The following is an 18720-nucleotide window of genomic DNA, read 5'->3' as shown; positions in this document are numbered from 1 at the left end:
GGGTCCTTTTACTCACCTGGCGGCGGTGGGTCCTTCGCTTGTTCTGGGTCTTCGGCGGCACTTCGGTGGCAGGCCCTTCAGTGCCGCCAAAGATCTGGTGCAAGTGAAGGACCCACCGCCAAAGTGCCGCCGAAGACTCGAAGCACTGCCTGGTGAGTGCAAGCCCCACGTGTTTTTTTTACATGTTTTGTCTTCCCTGCCAGGGCCCCCTCGAAACTATTAGAATTGGGCCTCGCACTTCCTAAAGCCGGCCCTGCCCCCGCTGCCTATGGGGGCTGGGAGCTGTGGGGTGCCCTCACCCCCCATATCGTCTGGGCACTGCAGGGTAACCCCATCGGCAGCGGATCGGGAGCTGTGGGGGTTTCCTCAGCACGGCCGGGAGCTGCGTGGTTCCCCGCCAGTGGTGGCACCTGCAGGCTCAGAGATTCCCGCACCGCCCGTGGCAGCCGAGGGCTTGGAGGTCCTGTACCTGGGACTCTGGGATTCCCCAGTCGGCTTGGAGGTTCATCCTCTGCCACCAGTGGCTCAGGGATTCCACCGCTGCCTGCGGCAGCCGGGGGCTCCCCGCCACCCATGGCGGCTGAGAGCTGGGGGTTCCCCTGAGCCTGTGGTGGCTTGGAGCTCCAGGAGCCACCAGGAGCACCAGGCATACCTGGCAGTTCCCTGCCCTCACTGGAGGCAGGGGACCCTGCAGCTCCCGACCACCGGAGGCTGAAGTCATGGAGGTTGCTGGCAGTCACGGATTCCGTGACTTCCGCGACCTCTGTGACTAAACCATAGCCTCAGTTATAATGGGCAGTGCCAGACAACCTTAATATGTATCACGCTACCAGCCTCATCTATAATATATTTTACCAGCTCTGAGTCCTATTCAGCAAAACACTTAAGCATTCCTTCCTTATGCACTCCTTATGTCCATCCCTGTTTAGCAAAGCACCTGAGAAGCCACTTAGCTTGATGTACCTGCATAAGTGCTTTTCTGAATTGATGTCTATAAACGTCCATCACTGTCAGAAGGCTTATGTACTAAAGATAGTTTGCAGCAAGAAAAACAAGATTCTTATGGGAACGTTTCAGCAAAACAAATATACACCTGAAGTTAGAATCATGACCCATTGTGATGAGAGGTATCAAAATCAACCACTAGAATTTGGCAATGCATCTTTGCCACAAGCAATGCTTCCAGCAAAATCTATAGAGCTTGCACATGTAAAACAGTTTGGAAAAACAAAACACATTCCTTCGTGTACCTTAATTACAATAGTGCCATTATAGGTGGGATTTCTAATGATGGGTATGGAGTTAGGTTACCAAATCCCATGGAAAAATCAGAGTTGGGTGTCCAACTCCTTTAGCTGCTTTGGAAAATCCCACCCTGTATAATCTCAAGTATAAACGAACAATCATTCTAAATTTTATTTCTCTAAGGAAACAGTCACTTCTCTAATAACTGAAAATGATGACATTTTATCACCACAAACTGGTATACTTACTTATCATACTCTTCTGTTTGAGGTTGCCCTCTTCTGGATACACTGATTTCTGGGTCATTCAGCTCATCTCTGTCTCCTAAGTAGTCCACATTAAAGAAAGAAACAAAAACACAGATAAAAATGAAACTGGTGTACTGTATATAGTTTGAAGCTGTAGGGAAAAAAAGAGGTGTTAGCATGCATCCTCACTACAGAAAAATCTCTTAAAAACAGCTTGCTTATGAAACAAGGACGACTGTCCATGAACAAACACACCAACTTTTTTTTTTTAATTTTTAATACAGAGGCTTCTGTAGCTTTTAGATGTAGAGAATTTGGAACTACAGTATCAGTGACTGGAATTTGGTATGATTCTGTCAGAAATTAAAAGATCAAAAACTGTTGAACACCTTGTTTAAGAATATTTTTTAAAATGCAGCATGTTGGAGAAAAATTGTTACCTACAAAGCACTGCTATGACTGAGAAGTAAAACCTCCACCTTATTTAACAAACAGAAAGCATTGGCCTCTACCCTGAACCCCATCCTGTATGCGACTAAAAGGAGACAGTGCAACTTCTTTCCAAATGCTCTCACATAGTACATTGATATTACAGTATTCTAGCCAAGTGCCTGTCATATGACAGGGTGTGAACAAGTCATATTTCTGTATTTCCATGTACAGATTGTTAGAATATTTGCATCTTTCTGTCAGAAAATGGGATGAGAGAGGGAATCACCACAAAACTCCATTGCTATGTCTTTGTTAATTAAACTTGAATTCAAATGTGGTGCAAAGAAAAGAAACTGCCTTTTGGGTAAGAAATCTGTATAACCTACACGGTGATGCTAGCTGAGCAATTATAGATCACGAGCTTTAGATTGGTGTATATTCAGATCAATTTAACTTGAAAAAAGTTTTTCAACTGAACAATCAAATGGACAAGAATTTAGAAAGCTATTGTAGTACTAACTAAATCTACTGCTTCTTGATTCATATCTGCTGGAGCTATTCTGATAGCCATATATAAATGTCAAGAAACATACAGTATACTTATATTGAGGGACAAAAAGCCAACCTTAATCAAATATTATATGTAAAGTTCCTAGCCTGAGCCCCAGGAATCACTGTATGAAGATATTTCCCGTGAGATTTTATTACAGGGATGGCAAAATATACAGTCCGTCTTTACTGTGTTTAAATTTCACTTCCATGCACTTCAGGTGCACAGCAAGGAAGGAGCTGGATGATTATTCTCTCCCTCTCACCAATAATTTATTCTGAAGATTTTATAGAAACCTATCATTATGCTTTCATAACAAAGAAATAATTGCACGAGGATCAAAAGTTCTCAAAGCCAGAAAGCTCTCAAACAACCAGACCCAATACAGTGTTGTTTTTGAGTCAGAGTCCCTACAAACATGAAATTCTATCCAGATAAAATAGTGTCTTCACTTCTGATTGTCCTCTGACAGGTGACAGGGGGGATGGTACTCCAAAAAAAAATTTTACTAAATGGCAACAGAGATTTCTCTTCCCCGCCATTCACGTTGTTATGTCAGCTGACCTGACTGCTTGGACAGTGAATACATTATTTAAAATATAAATATGGCTTAAAGCACATTTACAAAAGGATAAAAAGTGAGACCTAGTTCTTTTTATCATATCTTCAACAATATTAGTGACTATCATCACTATGAACCACAACATTAACTTTTAGTTCAGAGATTTAGTTTTGTTATTTACATAGTGCCTTAGAAGTACATAGCATTTTACTTATGTGCAAGAAAAAAGGCCCTGCTCAAAGGATCTTATCATGTAAACCAGATTGATACAACAGAGATTATAAAAGGATTAGTGTGAGAGTGGCAGCAGACAGCCCTGGAAAGGATACTAGTGATAGAAGAATAAGTGGAAGGATCAAGTTTTAAGGAAGGATCTGACAGAGAAGAAGAAAAAGCCATAAAAATTAGGGCTGTCAAGCGATTAAACAAATTAATTGCGATTAATCGCACTGTAAAACAATAATATAATACAAGTACTGTAGTGAAATCTCTTTATCATGAAAGTTGATCTTATAAATGTAGAATTATGCACACACACAAAAAACTGCATTCAAAAATACTTTTTGTTTGGCCAATCACTCAGGTAAAAATTTTTTTTTAAATTTGCAGGAGATAATGCTGCCATCTTCTTGTTTACAGTGTCACCTGAAAGTGAGAACAGGAGTTCTCATGGCACTGGTGTAGCCAGTTGTCATAAACAGATAAGAAAAGTTAATAGCACAGAAGTACTTTATATCTCTTTGACTGTAAAGGGTTAACAAGTTCAGTAAGCCTGGCTGTCACTTGACCAGAGGACCAATCAGAGGACAGGATACTTTAAAATCTTGAGGGAGGGAAGTTTTTGTGCTGTGCTGTTAGTTTTGGTGGTTGTTCACTCTGGGGGCTCAGAGGGATCAGATGTGCAACCAGGTTTCTCTCCAATCTCCCTGATACAGTTTCTTATAGATCCAAAATAGTGAGTACGAGGTAGATAAAGCGAGTTAGGCTTATGCTTGTTTTCTTTATTTGCAAATGTGTATTTGGTTGGAAGGAGTTCAAATGTGCATTTGGCTGAAAGGAGTTCAAATTTGTATTTTTGCTGAAAGGATTTTAATTTGTACTTGAATACTTAGGCTGGGAGAGTATTCCCAGTGTCTATAGCTGAAAGACCCTGTACTTATTCTATTTTAAATTTACAAAGATAATTTTTACTGTTTTTCTTTAATTAAAAGTTTTTCTTGTTTACGAACCTAATTGTTTTTTTTATTCTGGTGAGACCCCAGGGGACTGGGTCTGGATTCACCAGGGAATTGGTGGGGAGAAAGGAGGGAAGGGGGAGAGAGAGGCTAAATTCTCTCTGTGTTAGGATCACTGTCTCTCTCAGGGAGAATCTGGGAGGGGAAGAGAGAAGGAGGGGGGAAGGTGCATTGTCCTCTCTGTTTTGTGATTCAAGGAGTTTGAATCACACAGTGATCTTCCAGGGTAACCCAGGGAGGGGAAGCCTGGAAGAGGCAATGGTGGGGGAAAGGGTTTACTTTCCTTGTGTTGAGATCCAGAGGGTCTGGGTCTTGGGGGTCCCCGGGCAAGGTTTTGGGGGGACCAGAGTGTACCAGGCACTGGAATTCCTGGTTGGTGGCAGCGCTACAGGTTCTAAGCTGGTAATTGAGCTTAGAGGAATTCATGCTGGTACCCCATCTTTTGGACGCTAAGGTTTAGAGTGGGGAATTGTACCATGACACCAGTGTCGCAAGATATTTACGTGCCAGATGCGCTAAAGATTCATATGTCCTTTCATGCTTCATCCACCATTCCAAGGGACATGCGTCCATGCTGATGACAGGTTCTGCTTGATAACAATCTAAAGCAGTGCGGACCGATGCATGTTCATTTTCATTATCTGAGTCAGATGCCACCAGCTCAAGGTTGATTTTCTTTTTTGGTGGTTCAGTTCTGTAGTTTCCACATCGGAGTGTTGCTCTTTTAAGACTTCTGAAAGCATGCTCTATGCCTCGTCCCTCCAGATTTTGGAAAGCACTTCAGATTCTTAAACCTTGGGTCGAGTGCTGTAGCTTTCTTTAGAAATCTCACATCGTTACCTTCTTTGAATTTTGTCAAATCTGCAGTGAAAGTTTTCTCATAATGAGCAACATTTGTTGGATCATCATCTGAGACTGCTATAACATAAAATACATGGCAGAATGCGGGAAAACACAGAGCAGGGGACATACAATTCTCTCCCAGGGAGTTCAGTCACAAATTTAATTAACACATAATTTTGTTAATGAGCGTCATCAGCATAGAAGCATGTCCTCTGGAATGGTGACCGAAGCATGATGGGACATACGAATGTTTAGCATATCTGGCATGTAAATACCTTGCAAAGCCAGCTACAAAAGTGCCATGCAAATGCCTGTTCTCACTTTCTGGTGACGTAAATAAGATGAGGGCAGCATTATCACCTGTAAATGTAAGAAACTTGTTTATCTTAGCAATTGGCTGAACAAGAAGTAGGACTGAGTGGACTTGTAGGCTCTGAAGTTTTACATTGTTTTGTTTTTGAGAGCAGCTACATAACGAAAAAAATCTGCATTTGTAAGTTGCACTTTCACGACAAAGAGATTGCACTACAGTACTTGTATGAGCTGAATTGAAAAATACTATATTATTTACAGTTCAAATACTTGTAATAAAAAATATACATTTTGATTTAAATTACCATACAGAATACAATAGATATGAAAATATATAAAAACATCCAAAATATTTAGTACATTTCAAATGGTATTTTATTGTTTAACAATGCAATTAAAACTGCGATTAATCATGATTAATTTTTTAAATCATGTTTAATTTTTTTAAGTTAATTGGGTGAGTTAACTGCAATTAGTCGACAGCCCTAATAAAAATATAAGAAAATTTAAGCTAGATTTAAGTTCAGGAAAAACAAGTTCAAATTCATATGACTTCAATAGGTTTTGCTTCATGTACAAATTCAGAGCTTCTATTTACAGACTCAAATCCTCTCTTCTCTTTTTCTATTTGACTGGGGGTTTTTTTTTGTTTTTTCGGGGGTGGGGGAAGAGGGAGGATAATAAGTCTATAGTGACTTGTGGCCCAAGAGCAAAGAGTTTTTTCTTGTTGAATATAACAAGTCCATTCAGGGGACTACAGATTATACCAGAGATATTATAAATATATATATAAAACCCCATAGCATAAAAGCCTTCTGGCAGTGAGCCAACTATCATGAGTTGTAACTCATGATAGTAGTATTCTGTATCATACAGCCTACATAGGCAGCTTCTAAGTTACACATCACAATGGCTTAAATTTCAGCTACAATCAGAGACCAACTCTCCCTCTGTGTCCCATTTCTATACTTGCAGACTAGTGGAAGACTTCAGCTGTCTGTCCCAAAGGCTGAACTTGAAGGCATTGTACAGAGTAGTGCCTTCTCAACTGTGAACCCTTGGCTCTGGAATCTGCTCCCAACAAATATCCATCAAAGCCAATCCTTGTCACTTTTGCGTGCAATGTAAGATTTCTCCTTGTTTAGGCTCTCTCCTAATTATTGGACTTTCTTTTCCAAATCAGTTGGAATTGAGCAAAATAAGCAGTCATGATTAAATTATCCCTTGTATCTGCCATTAAGAACATAAGAACGGCCATACTGGGTCAGACCAAAGGTCCATCAAGCCCAGTATCCTGTTCTCTGACAGGGCAATGGCAGGTGCCCCAAAAGGAATGAACAGACAGGCTGTCATCAAGTGATCCGTGCCCTGTCACCCAATCCCAACTTGTGGCAAACAGAGGCTAAGGACACCATTCCTGCCCATCCTGGCTAATAGCCATTGATGGAACTATCTTCCATGAATCTATCTAGCTTCCTTTCGAACCCCACTATAGTACTGGGCTTCACAACACCCTCTGGCAAGGAGTTCCACAGGTTGACAGTGTGTTGCGTGAAAAAATACTCTCTTTTGTTTGTTTTAAATCTGCTACGTATTAATTTCATTTGGTGCCCCTTGTTTGTGTATTTTGAGTAGTAAATAACACTTCCTTATTTACTTTCTCTATATCACTCATGATTTTATAGACCTCTATCATACCCCCCCCCCCTTAGCTGCCTGTTTTCCAAGCTTAAAAGTCCCAGTCTTATTAATCTCTCCTCATACGGAAGCTGTTCTATACGCCTAATCATTTTTGTTGCCCTTTTCTGAACCTTTTCCAATTCCAATATATCTTTTTGAGATGGGGCAATCACATCTGCATGCAGTATTCAAAGTGTGGGCATATCATGGATTTATATAGAGGCAATATGATATTTTCTGTCTTATTAGCTATCCCTTTCTTGATGATTCTCAACATTCTGTTCGCTTTTTTTGACTGCCGCTGCACACTGAGTGGATGATTTCAGAGAACTATCCACAGTGACTCCAAGATCTCTTTCTTGAGTGGTACCAGCTAATTTAGACCTATCACTGTATATGTATAGTTAGGATTATGTTTTCCAATGTGCATTACTTTGCGTTTATCAACATTAAATTTCATCTGCCATTTTGTTGCCCAGTCACCCAGTTTTGTGAGATCCTTTCATAGCTCTTCGCAGTCTGCCTGGGACTTAACTATCTTGAGCAGTTTTGTATCATTTGCAAATTTTGCCACCTCACTGTTTACCCCTTTTTCCAGATCGTTTATGAATATGTTAAATAGGACTGGGCCCAGTACAGATCCCTGGGGAACACCACTATTTACCTCTCTCCATTCTGAAAACTGACCATTTATTCCTCCCCTTTGTTTCCTATCTTTTAACCAGTTACCAATCCATGAGAGAACCTTCCCTCTTATCCCATGACTGCTTATTTTGCTTAAGAGCCTTTTGTGAGGGACCTTGTCAAAAGCTTTCTGAAAATCTAAATACACTATATCCACTGGATCTCCTTTGTCCACATGCCTGTTGACCTCCTCAAAGAATTCTAGTAGATTGGTGACGCATGATTTCCCTTTTACAAAAACCATGTTGATTATTTCCCAACAAATTATGTTCATCTATGTCTCTGACAAATTTTGTTCTTTATGATAGTTTCAACCAATTTGCCTGATACTAAAGTGAGGCTTACTGGCCTGTAGTTGCCAGGGTCACCTCTGGAGCCCTTTTTAAAAATTGGCATCACATTAGCTATCCCCTAGTCATTTGGTACAGAAGCTGATGACAGTTAGTAGTCCTGCAATTTCACATTTGAGTTCCTTCAGAACTCTTGGGTGAATACCATCAGGTCCTGGAGACTTATTACTGTTTAGTTTATCAATTTGTTCCAAAACTTCCTCTAATGATACCTCAATTTGGGACAGTTCCTCAGATCTGTCACCCAAACAGAATAGCTCAGGTTTGGGAATCTCTCTCACATCCTCAACAGTGAAGACCGATGCAAAGAATTAATTTAGTTTCTCTGCAATGGCCATTCGTTAAGAGGAGATGATGCAAGTGTGATGCATGCTATTGTTCTCCGATATAGGATAGAGGGTTTTTTAAACTTGGTTATGTCAATGGATGCCTTGGGCCTGGTCTACTTTGGGGGAGTGGGTGATCGATCTAAGATACGCAACTTCAGCTATGAGAATAGCGTAGCTGAAGTTGACGTATCTTAGATCGAATTAAAATTACTTACTTCGCGTCCTCACGGCGCGGGATCAACAGCCATGGCTTCTTCGTCAACTTTGCTTCTGCCTCTCGCACTGCTGGAGTTCAGCAGTTGACGGGAGAGCGATCGGAGATTGATTTATCGTGTCTACACTACACACGATAAATTGATCCACGATCCGGCGGGTAGTGTAGATGTACCCTTAGAAGCGCTTGTAATATGTCAGTCAATTTTAGTGTCCACAGCATTTACAGGTCAGAAGACCCGATCAAATACAATGCCCAGTTCTTCTATTTCCAAAAATAATAAAAATCAGTATTATTTTTACCAAAACAATTTAATAAAGAAGCATTTTCACTTAGTTCTTAAAATACCTACCCCTACCTCAATACACACAGCTTCATTCCCAAAGTATACTACAGTGTCTCATTGCCTCTGTAAGGTGGAATACATTCAAGGGCAGAGGAGTTACAGCAAGCTGTGGGCTCTTAATGTGGGGTTTAAGAGGTGCATAGGTACCAGTGCAGGCCCACTGCACTGGGGTGGATTTCACCCTTAGCTATTATATATCACCTTTTTTACATTAGAAATAGCCCCATCTTCCCCTTGATTCAGTCTAAATGTTAAGTACTTTCACTTCTTTTTACTGGCTTTTAAATTATTTCATGTAAGTATTAGCGCTGTAGGATGGATTAAGTTTTAATTTTAATATTTTGTAAAGGGTTTTGAGATTCCTCAGCATGACAAAGTGTTATAAAAGTTTAAGTTGTTCCACTACAATAGCTGAGGGCCCTATCCCCAAGTTATTTAAAATTTAAATTTAAGTACTTGTAGTAAATTAACCATCAGTTATGAGACAGAAATTACCACTGCACCAGTGACGTAGAAGAGCTGAACCCTAAGTACATTTGAAAATTAGTAAATTAATTTAAAAATGAATCTTAAAAAATATACTAGCTATTAAGGAAGAGGAACTGAGGAAGGGATCATATTATTTATTCAGAAGGTAATAAATGGGCCATGTACTTCAAGGTAGTCTGCCAATGCACACGTAAGTTCTCAGGCAGCCCACCAGAGCACTGCAACAACAAATTCTTGATATCATGCATGTGTACTTACATCAGGGTGATTAGATTCTGAAAAATACAGTATACTTTTAACCAACTGTACCATGCTCTAGGCATTTAGACTTCTTAAGGGCTTTACTTAGTCACTCTTATTCAAAGGAAAAACAATATTTACTGTGTTCTCAAATAGACAGCATTTATATATGGAACTTCTTGTACTTTGCATGGTGTAAATAGGAAAGTCTTTATAGCTAATAAAATACATTTTGTAATACAATTCTCTATTGTTGTATTCTTACATTACTTAGTAAAATCCTAAAACATTTAAAATAAAATTTGAAATGTCTTTAGGGAGAGAGAAGCAGTCTGCTGAAAGGATGTGATGCAGCAGTCAGTCTTTGCCCCCATTTTGTAGCTATATGAATGTAGAAAAAGGTAGTTAGTACTCCATTACTGAATAATTATCCATCTAAATGTCAGCTGTGAACATGTGATCAGTCTTTTTATGACCCAAAAGAAATGTTCCCTTATGTCCATATTTAATTTCAGTATGGAAATACAGTACAGGCTCACCTTTCCCATTGACATCTCAATACACAAGCATTTTAGTCCTCAAGGCATTTTTTCCTTTTTATAAAAAAAGATGTATAATGCACACCTAGAGTTGTGCAGCTCTGCAGAAAATTAACACCTGCTGTACAGACAGACACATTTATGTATGACTTGATGAAGGTATTTATCGACATCCAAATGAAAGAGCTGTTCAAAAACGTAAATGCATACACAATGGGCTAGTGAATAATATTGCATATTTTAAAAGCCCCAGCCTGTTGAATTTTTGAAAGATTCTAAAGCTGCATATAATGCTAACATCAGGTATTAAATTAATGTATTAACCTTCTGGGGTATATATTCAACAAGGCTGAGGCACAGTTTCATTATCTGCAGACACCCACAAAATCTGCAACTGTATTTCTGTGCTCACAAGAACAGATTCCTCTTTGTTCGTTGCTTTCTAAGACATGGCAACACTGGAAACAGATGAGGCCTCCTCATCTATCAGTCTATCAAGATGTAACCATTAGGACACAGGATTTCTATCCCACTTCCCTTTCCTCCCAGGGTGCAGGCAAGTTTCCCACGTTAAGAACATCAAAGCTGGAGCACAATTATGGTTAGTATACACTACCCTGATTATCTAGTCATTTTGCCCGAGCATGATTCCCGACTAGGTTGGTGTACATACTAGTGCTGCCACATCATGGAAAACAATGACCAAGGTATGAGAAATCTGCTTTTCCATGAAATGACTACTGCCATTATGGACAAACGAATCTGACTAGCAATGATCACATTCAAGGAGAGAAGGAGTAACTAGCCAAACCCAATCAAGCTTCGCCATAAAGTGGCAAGAAGGAAGAAACTGACAGAAGGAAGTGGGTAAAGAACACCAGACAGAGCCGGTTGGGGCAAGTAGACCTCCCAAGAGCTGCTTTGGAAGGACCCCTCTGAAAACTTGCCAATCAAAGGCCTAGTAAAATCCTAAAACATTTAAAATAAATGTAAAATGTCTAGGGAGAAAGAGAAGCAATCGGTTGAAAGGATGGGATGCAGCAGTCAGTATCTGACACCAATTTGTAGCTATATGAACACAGAAAAAGGTAGTTACGTCTCCTTTTACACAAAACTTTTCACAGAACTATGTCAGTTTGGGAGAAACTTCATCGGGAGTTTCCCAGGTCCAGGATGGGATTTCTGGTCTCAAAGAAGAGAGAAAGACCCACCCACACTAGAATTGCCAATAGCCCAGTGGTTAGGGTACGCATCTGGGCTGTGGACATCCTTTGCTTGATTTGAAGCAGTAGCTTGAACCTGGGTCTACCACCTGGGCTACTGGCGATTCAGGGGGGGTGTCTGTGCTTCATTTTTTCTGTGAAATTTCAAAAGGTCTCAGTTTCATCCTGATGAATGGGAATGAGAAACATTTTTGAAATCTCAAAAACTTTTACAGGATGGGAAAAGATTTCCACTTAGCTCTAACATGCAGTTTACAAACCAAGGCTGGGAGCTCCCCAACTCTCTGGGCCAAGTGCTGGTCACTAAAAAGGCTACTTTCCACCATAGGGAAGAGAAAGAGAAGAATAGTGAGGGTGGATTCAAAAGGGTCCAAGCAGAGAGCATTTGGCACTAGTTTTAGGCTTCAAGGAGAATCAAGTAGTTAACAAAGGGACAAGGTAACTGCCTTGAGGAACCAACTGGGTTACAATGGAGTAGAACTTGACAGGGAAACCTCCTATAGACCCCCGTGAGAGTGACCTGTATTTTAAGGGCTAGCAGATATTTTTCAAAGGAATTCTGGAAGAACTGCAGAATGGAAGGGATAGTGGAGATTTTCTGAGACCTATACCAAGAAGACAGGCTACACCTCATAGTAAGCAGAGAAGTATCTTTTCAGGAATTGAGATGATGAGGTCCCTGACTTAGTTTTGACAGGAGGGAATGTTCATGAAGTTAAGGAGGATAAAGGTCAAGGTGAAGAGCAGGGCTCCTGATGTCGGCGGCTTTTGATTCTAGTAAGTGGAGGCCTAGACCTCAGGACAGCTAGAGGTCTGTGAAATAGGCCCACTTTGGCCACTCAAGCTATGAGAGGTACTGATGCCTGTTTTCTTCAAAACCCACCATGTCAAGAGTGGGGAAAGAAGGAATAAGCTACATCCCTTTCCTAGGACATGGAGAAGTTACCCTATGGCCTGGGGGTCTAGGTATTGGCTCTCTGTATCTGAAAACTGAGGAGCTGCATCTCCACATGAAGTAGTCAGCCAAGAGGCCAACTGCTTTGTTGAAGACCTCCCAGTAATGAGATCATTCTCCCACAAAGAGAGGGCTCTGGCACAGACACTTTGCTTCAAGCATGACAACTCAGTACACGTGGATGTGGAGCTTTTATTCCCAAGAGGACAGTGTTCCTTAAACAGACTGATGAATACTGGGCTCCACACCCCCAATCTGCAGATGGCATTTGTAGTTTTGTAGAGGTAGAGGGGTACTGAAGTAGACCCTCATATTGTAAGACCTGCACAGCCAATTGAGAGATGAATTCACTCATTGAGGGGAAGGAACTGAGCAATCCACCTGCTCCTCTGTTGAATATAGGGAGCATAATAAAGGGATCCTGACTCACACTGCTCTCAGTTATTTTCAGGAAGGTCTTTGGACCAATGCCAGACTGATGGGTATTGTGTGGAGAACCTGTGGGTATGAAAATAGGGATGGGAGGGTTATCACTCTTCCAGTTCTCGAGCTACTACCATTGAGTGGAGAAAACCAGAGCATGGTCACCCAGTTAGGAGCTGCTCCTGCCACTGCTTAGACCTGAATTCAGCACAAGCTTGTGGGGAGTGGGAGAGCAAGATGGGTAGGAGGGATTCAGCTGATGAAGGCTGCAAAAAGAATATTTTTTCGCCCTCCTCTGGCTTTTTCTGGGAGGACGTTTTCTTTAATTTCCCGTTCCATGTTGTTGTGGGATTCCACTGAGGCTTTAAAGAAAGATTGTACTTCATCACAAAGACACCAGCTTTAGCTGATTCCGTTAAGACAGGAGGACAACTGGGGATGCCCAGCAGCAAGCTGAGAGGAAGACCTGGACACAAAAATCAAGCAACTGGACTGGCTTCTGTCTGCCTGATATTTTGGTGAGGCAGACTCAAACACTTGTCCATACTAATGGCAGCACATGAAGGGAAATAAACTTGGTTGAAATAGAGTAATTGTGCTTCTGTCTGATTTGCTACCAAAAACGTTTAGAGGAACTAGTAAGCAGACTTGTAACCACAAAAAAGAGATTGGCCTTCTGAAAATATACTACAACAGTTTTTAACTCTTAAGGATCTTGGAAATGAATGGCTATATCTTCTAGGGCTAATTGGCAATACTTATATACTCAAAATATAAAGTAAAGACAACTGTTCTGATAGCTAATGATCTTTGGGTACTGTATTAGCATAATTAAAACACAGTTAATTAATATGACTATGGAAACAATGACAAATATTAATAGATTCATAGATTCCAAGGCCAGAAGGGACCATTGTGATCATCTAGTCTGACTTCCTGTATAACACAGGCGATAGAACTTCCTCAAATAATTCCTAGAGCAGACCTTCAAGAAAAACATCCAATCTTGATTTAACAATTGTAAGTGATGGAGAATCCTGGGAGTGTTAGACGAGACGACCCTTGTAGTCTCTGCTAACTCTGGTAGAATCTATGAATCTACCAGGACCCTTGTAATGGCTAATTGTCTTCACTGTCAAAAGAACAAGAAGGGGTTCTTCAAATATGTCAGACAAAAAAGAAAGATCAAGGATGGTGTGGGTCCACTGCTCAACAGAGAAGGTGAGCTGGTAACGGAAGATGATAGGAAGGCAGAGCTGCTTAATGCCTACTTTGCTTCAGTCTTCTGCCAAAAAGAACATGTGATTGGACAACTAGTGAAGTTACCATAGACAATAAAGAAAAAGAGATGCAGATCAGGATAAGTACAGAATATATCAGATCTTCTGATCAATTTGAATGAATTCAAATCAGCAGAGTCAGATGTTATTCACCTAAGAGTACTGAAGAAATTAGCTGAAGAAATTTCTGAGCTACTGGCAATAATATTTGCAAACTCACGGATGAGAGGAGAGGTCCCGGAAGACTGAAGAAGGGCTAATGTAGTGTCCATCTTTTAAAAAAGGGGAAAAGGAGGAGCTGGGGAACTACAGACCAGTAAGCCTGACTTTGATACCTGGGAAGCTACTAGACCAGTGTATAAAACATTCAGTTTGCAAATACTTGGAGGATGACGGGGTAATCACTAGCAACCAGCATGGATTTACCAAGAACAAATCATGTCAAACCAGTATCAGATACTGAGGTAAAATAATCTCTCTTCGTCTCCTCGAGATTCCTGTTTATGCATCCCATGATCACATTAGCTTTTTTGGCCACAGCATGACGCTGGGAACTCACGTTCAGCTGATTATCCACCACAATGGCCAAATCTTTCTTGAGTCACTACTCCCCAGAATAGCATCTCCCGTCTTGTAAGGATGGTCTACATTCTTTGTTCCTAGATGTATACATTTACTTTTAGCAGTGTTAAAACACATATAGTTTGCTTTTGTCCAGTTACCGGGTGATCCAGATCACTCTGAATCAGTGACCTGTCTCTTCATTATTTACCACTCTCCTAATTTTAAGTCATCTGCAAACTTAATCAGTGATGACTTTCTTTTAACAACGTTAAATAGCATAGGGCCAAGAACCAATCCCTGCAGGACCCCACTGGAAACACATCCACTTGATGACCCCCCATTTACAATTACATTTTGAGACCTATCAGTTTGCCAGTTTTTAATCTATTTAGTATGTGTCATATTAATTTTATATCATTCTAGTTTTTTAATCAAAATGTCACGTGGTATCAAGTCAAATGCCTTACAGAGGTCTAAGTATATTATATCAACAGTGTTACCTTTATTGACCAAACTTGTAATCTCATCAAAAAAAGATATCAAGTTAGTTTGACAGGATAATTTATTTTCCATAAACCCATGTTGATTTGCATAAATTAATCTCCTTTAATTTTTTCTTAATCAAGTCTTGTATCAGCTGCTCCATTATCTTCCTCAAATCAATGTCAGGCTGACAGGCCTATAATTATGCAGGTCATCCTGTTTATCCTTTTTAAAAATGGGCACATTAGTTTTTTTCCAGTCTTCTGGAACTTCCTCAGTTCTCCAAGACTTATTGAAAATCAACATTAATGGTCCAGTGAGCTCCTCAGCCAGCTCTTTTAAAACTCTTGGATGCATGTTATTGGGACCTGCTGATTTAAAAATGTCTAACTTTAGTAGCTTCTGTTTAACATCCTCCAGAGATACTAGTGGAATGGAAAGAGTATTATATCACCATTTGATGAGACTACAAATATAGAACAGAAATATTGATTGAAAACTTCTGTTTTTTCTGCATTATTGTTAATTCTACTATTTGCATCTAATAATGGACCAATGCCATTCTCTTTGTTTCTAATATATTTTAAAAACTTCTTATTGTCCTTAACTCTTCTCGCCATAAGTTTTTCTTTGTATCCCTTTTCTTTCCTTAGCAATTTTCTACAATTACTAACTTCTGATTATGATCAACTTTCCCCTTCTTCAATTTGTTGTTTTATATTTTACAGCTGTCTTTACTTCTGCTCTAAACTAGGTTTTTTTTAAAACCAGCACAACCTTCTTCCTCCATTGTGGGATTGTGGCTTTTTAGGCATCGAATAGGGTATTCTGAAATGATTCCCAAGTATCATTCAAATTTTTTCTGATTAAATCCTCTCTCCAAGCTGATCAGGCTCATAATTGTTTTCACCTTTGTGAAATTGGTCCTATTAAAGCACCAAGTATAGAAATTACCAGTCTGGATTGTATTCTGCATGCACATCTTAAATGTTATCAAGTAATGATCACTCGTACCTAAGCTATCATTAAGTTTTAGTTCTGTGATCAGTTCCTGTCAAACTAACAAGGTCTAATAAAGAATCCCCCCATGTTGGCTGCAGCACTTTTAGAGTTAAGAAATATCTATAATGGTTAGAAATTCCAAGGATGTTTTAGTAATTGCAGCATGAGACTTCCAAAATATGTCACTCAAATTCAAGTCCCCTATGATCACACAGTTTTCCCCCCTATATATTATAGATAAGTGCGCTAGGAGGTGGTCACTCTATTCCCTAGTGTGATCTGATGGTTAGTAGCAGACACCAGCTAATACCCCATCTTGTATATGATCTGTTAGGGAATTGATCCATAAGCAGTTAAGATCATTTTCTTGCGAGTTATCAATGACTCAGAAACAGGTCATGCCATTTCTAACATACAGTGCCACTCCCCTTCCCCTTTTGCCTACTCAATCCTTCCTAAATGGGTGATAATTTATTTTAATTTTCCATTCATGCAAATAATCCCACCACGTTTCAGAAGTACCAATTAGATCAAACTTATGCTAGTAAATGAGCAATTCCAGGTCCTCTTGTTGTTACCCAGGCTCCTAGCGTTTCTCTTAGCATAAGAAATTCAAGAATTTCTTCTCTTCATGTCCTAAGGCTTCTTGATTTCATTCTGAGCATCTCAATTTTTTATTGAGTGCTCACATCTTCTCTCTTTTTTACTCTTCCCTTTTGTTATTAGTTAACACTCTCCTGAATACTCTAGTCTGCCTGTCCCCAAGGAGATTGATCCCTGTTCTAAGGTGGAGGCCATCCAAACTATACAGCCCTACTCCCCACAAAAGGTGGAACAATCTTCCACAAAACCAAAACCCTACACCACTTACCTACCCAGCAGATACATGAAAGAAAGCACAGCAGCAGAGTTAATTCACTGTACTTCTATCAGGGTAGATACAAATAAATGATTTTTTTTTAAATAAAAAAATCAGATTTGTTTTGATTCAAATTGGATTTTTTGATAAAATGTTTTTTGAGGACAAAACCTATCTAAAAATAGTTTTAATTAAGATACATTATAGCTCAAAGATATCTCATCATGGAATAGGGATTATAAATTCTAATTCTAGAGTATGAGACAATATATTCATGTAATGTTTAAGAAAAGTTTTGTAAATGAGTTCCAATAGTTCATGGATTATGGACCCAATCTTATGGGGTTCCAGGGGATTCTGTATAGATTATTTAGGTTAATCTTTCTATCTACCCAATGGGATTCAGTGCTCAGGCTAGAAGATACCATCAGAGTTGCTTAGTTTTGCAGTTCTCAAACTGTGGATTTGTGTCTCCAGAGATAACATGTTTGTTAACAGCAAAAATGTTTTTAAATAAATAAATAACATATAGAGATGAGAAATAACAGACCTCAACCCTATTGTCCCTCTGCAAATTTGTGTAGACAATCAATCCCTTACCTCTATCTAAAAGTGCAAAATTTCAAAAAGTTCAATGAATAGAAGATTGTTGCGGGCGGAATAGATCTGGACAAGAAGTAGTCTGTAGATAAACGTGAGAAGGGAGGGACAGGCAGTAGAAACAAAAGTGAAACTGTTTGAGCAGCATATTCCAGAAGTCTTGAGGTCTTTCTGAGGGTAGCCTTCATTGATTTGAGATCTACCATACCATTCTCACACTAGAAGGGAAAATCTATAATGGCAGCAGGCCGCAAAAGAGACCCAGTCTGGGTCTCGTCTATCTCTGAGTTGTGAAGAATATGTATTAAGGTTATAACAACTAAGAAGAATGCACTTTTATGTAGAGATCCACGATTAAATTGAGTCTTCCTGACTAGTGATTTAAATCAAATCCACCCTGACTTCTATATCACCTTTGAACAGAGGATACCAAAGCATCTTTCAAATATTCATAAAGACTCAAAACTCCCACAAGAGAAGCACGTACTACACCCATTTTACTGACAGGTAAACTGACATATAGAAAAGATTAAATGACTTGCCCAAGCTCAGTGGTAGAACTGAGAATACAGCACCTCTATTCTAGCCACTAGATTACACTGCCTTCCAAATTATTAAAACATGATTTCTTTTATAACATTCTCAGGTAATATGCAGCAACTCCAAAATATATGCTCCCTTTAATTCAGAAAAGTAGTACACACTGTCACTTTAAATGAAAACTGGGAGTTGGAGAGAGAGAATGGGCAAAATTTCATTGTGGGCAAAAGTTGGCCTAATTCCAGAAAGGAATGGAGTTGCCCCCACACATGCTAGTGGTTCTATATTGAACAAAGAAAAGAAAAGGCTTCTACAGAATGCTCATCATAATTACCTCAAAAGCTTACATTTATGTGATAAGAGCCCTAAAAATGTTGGATTTCACCATAAAGTTCAAAACTCCTTAAGAGAAAAAAGAAATCAGACATACCAGATGAGACATAAATTACTAAATCAAGACCCTGATTTAACCAATAATAAGAAATTTTTTGCA

The 18720-nt window shown here is 39.6% G+C and overlaps 1 protein-coding gene across 4 annotated transcripts in view; it reads right to left on the bottom strand.

Annotated features, from left to right (window-relative positions):
- Positions 1-18720, bottom strand: part of ITGB3BP (integrin subunit beta 3 binding protein) — a 54786-nt gene that overhangs the window by 22419 nt on the left and 13647 nt on the right. For all 4 annotated transcript variants that reach the window (XM_050962081.1, XM_050962082.1, XM_050962083.1 and 1 more), the window contains exon 4: positions 1494-1585. In XM_050962081.1, the coding sequence (XP_050818038.1) occupies positions 1494-1585 (92 nt within the window). The remainder of the gene's footprint in view (positions 1-1493; positions 1586-18720) is intronic.

This window comes from Gopherus flavomarginatus, chromosome 7, assembly GCF_025201925.1.
Source record: "Gopherus flavomarginatus isolate rGopFla2 chromosome 7, rGopFla2.mat.asm, whole genome shotgun sequence".
NCBI classification, from domain to species: Eukaryota; Metazoa; Chordata; order Testudines; family Testudinidae; genus Gopherus; species Gopherus flavomarginatus.
This window is presented reverse-complemented; position numbering and strand designations above follow the sequence as displayed.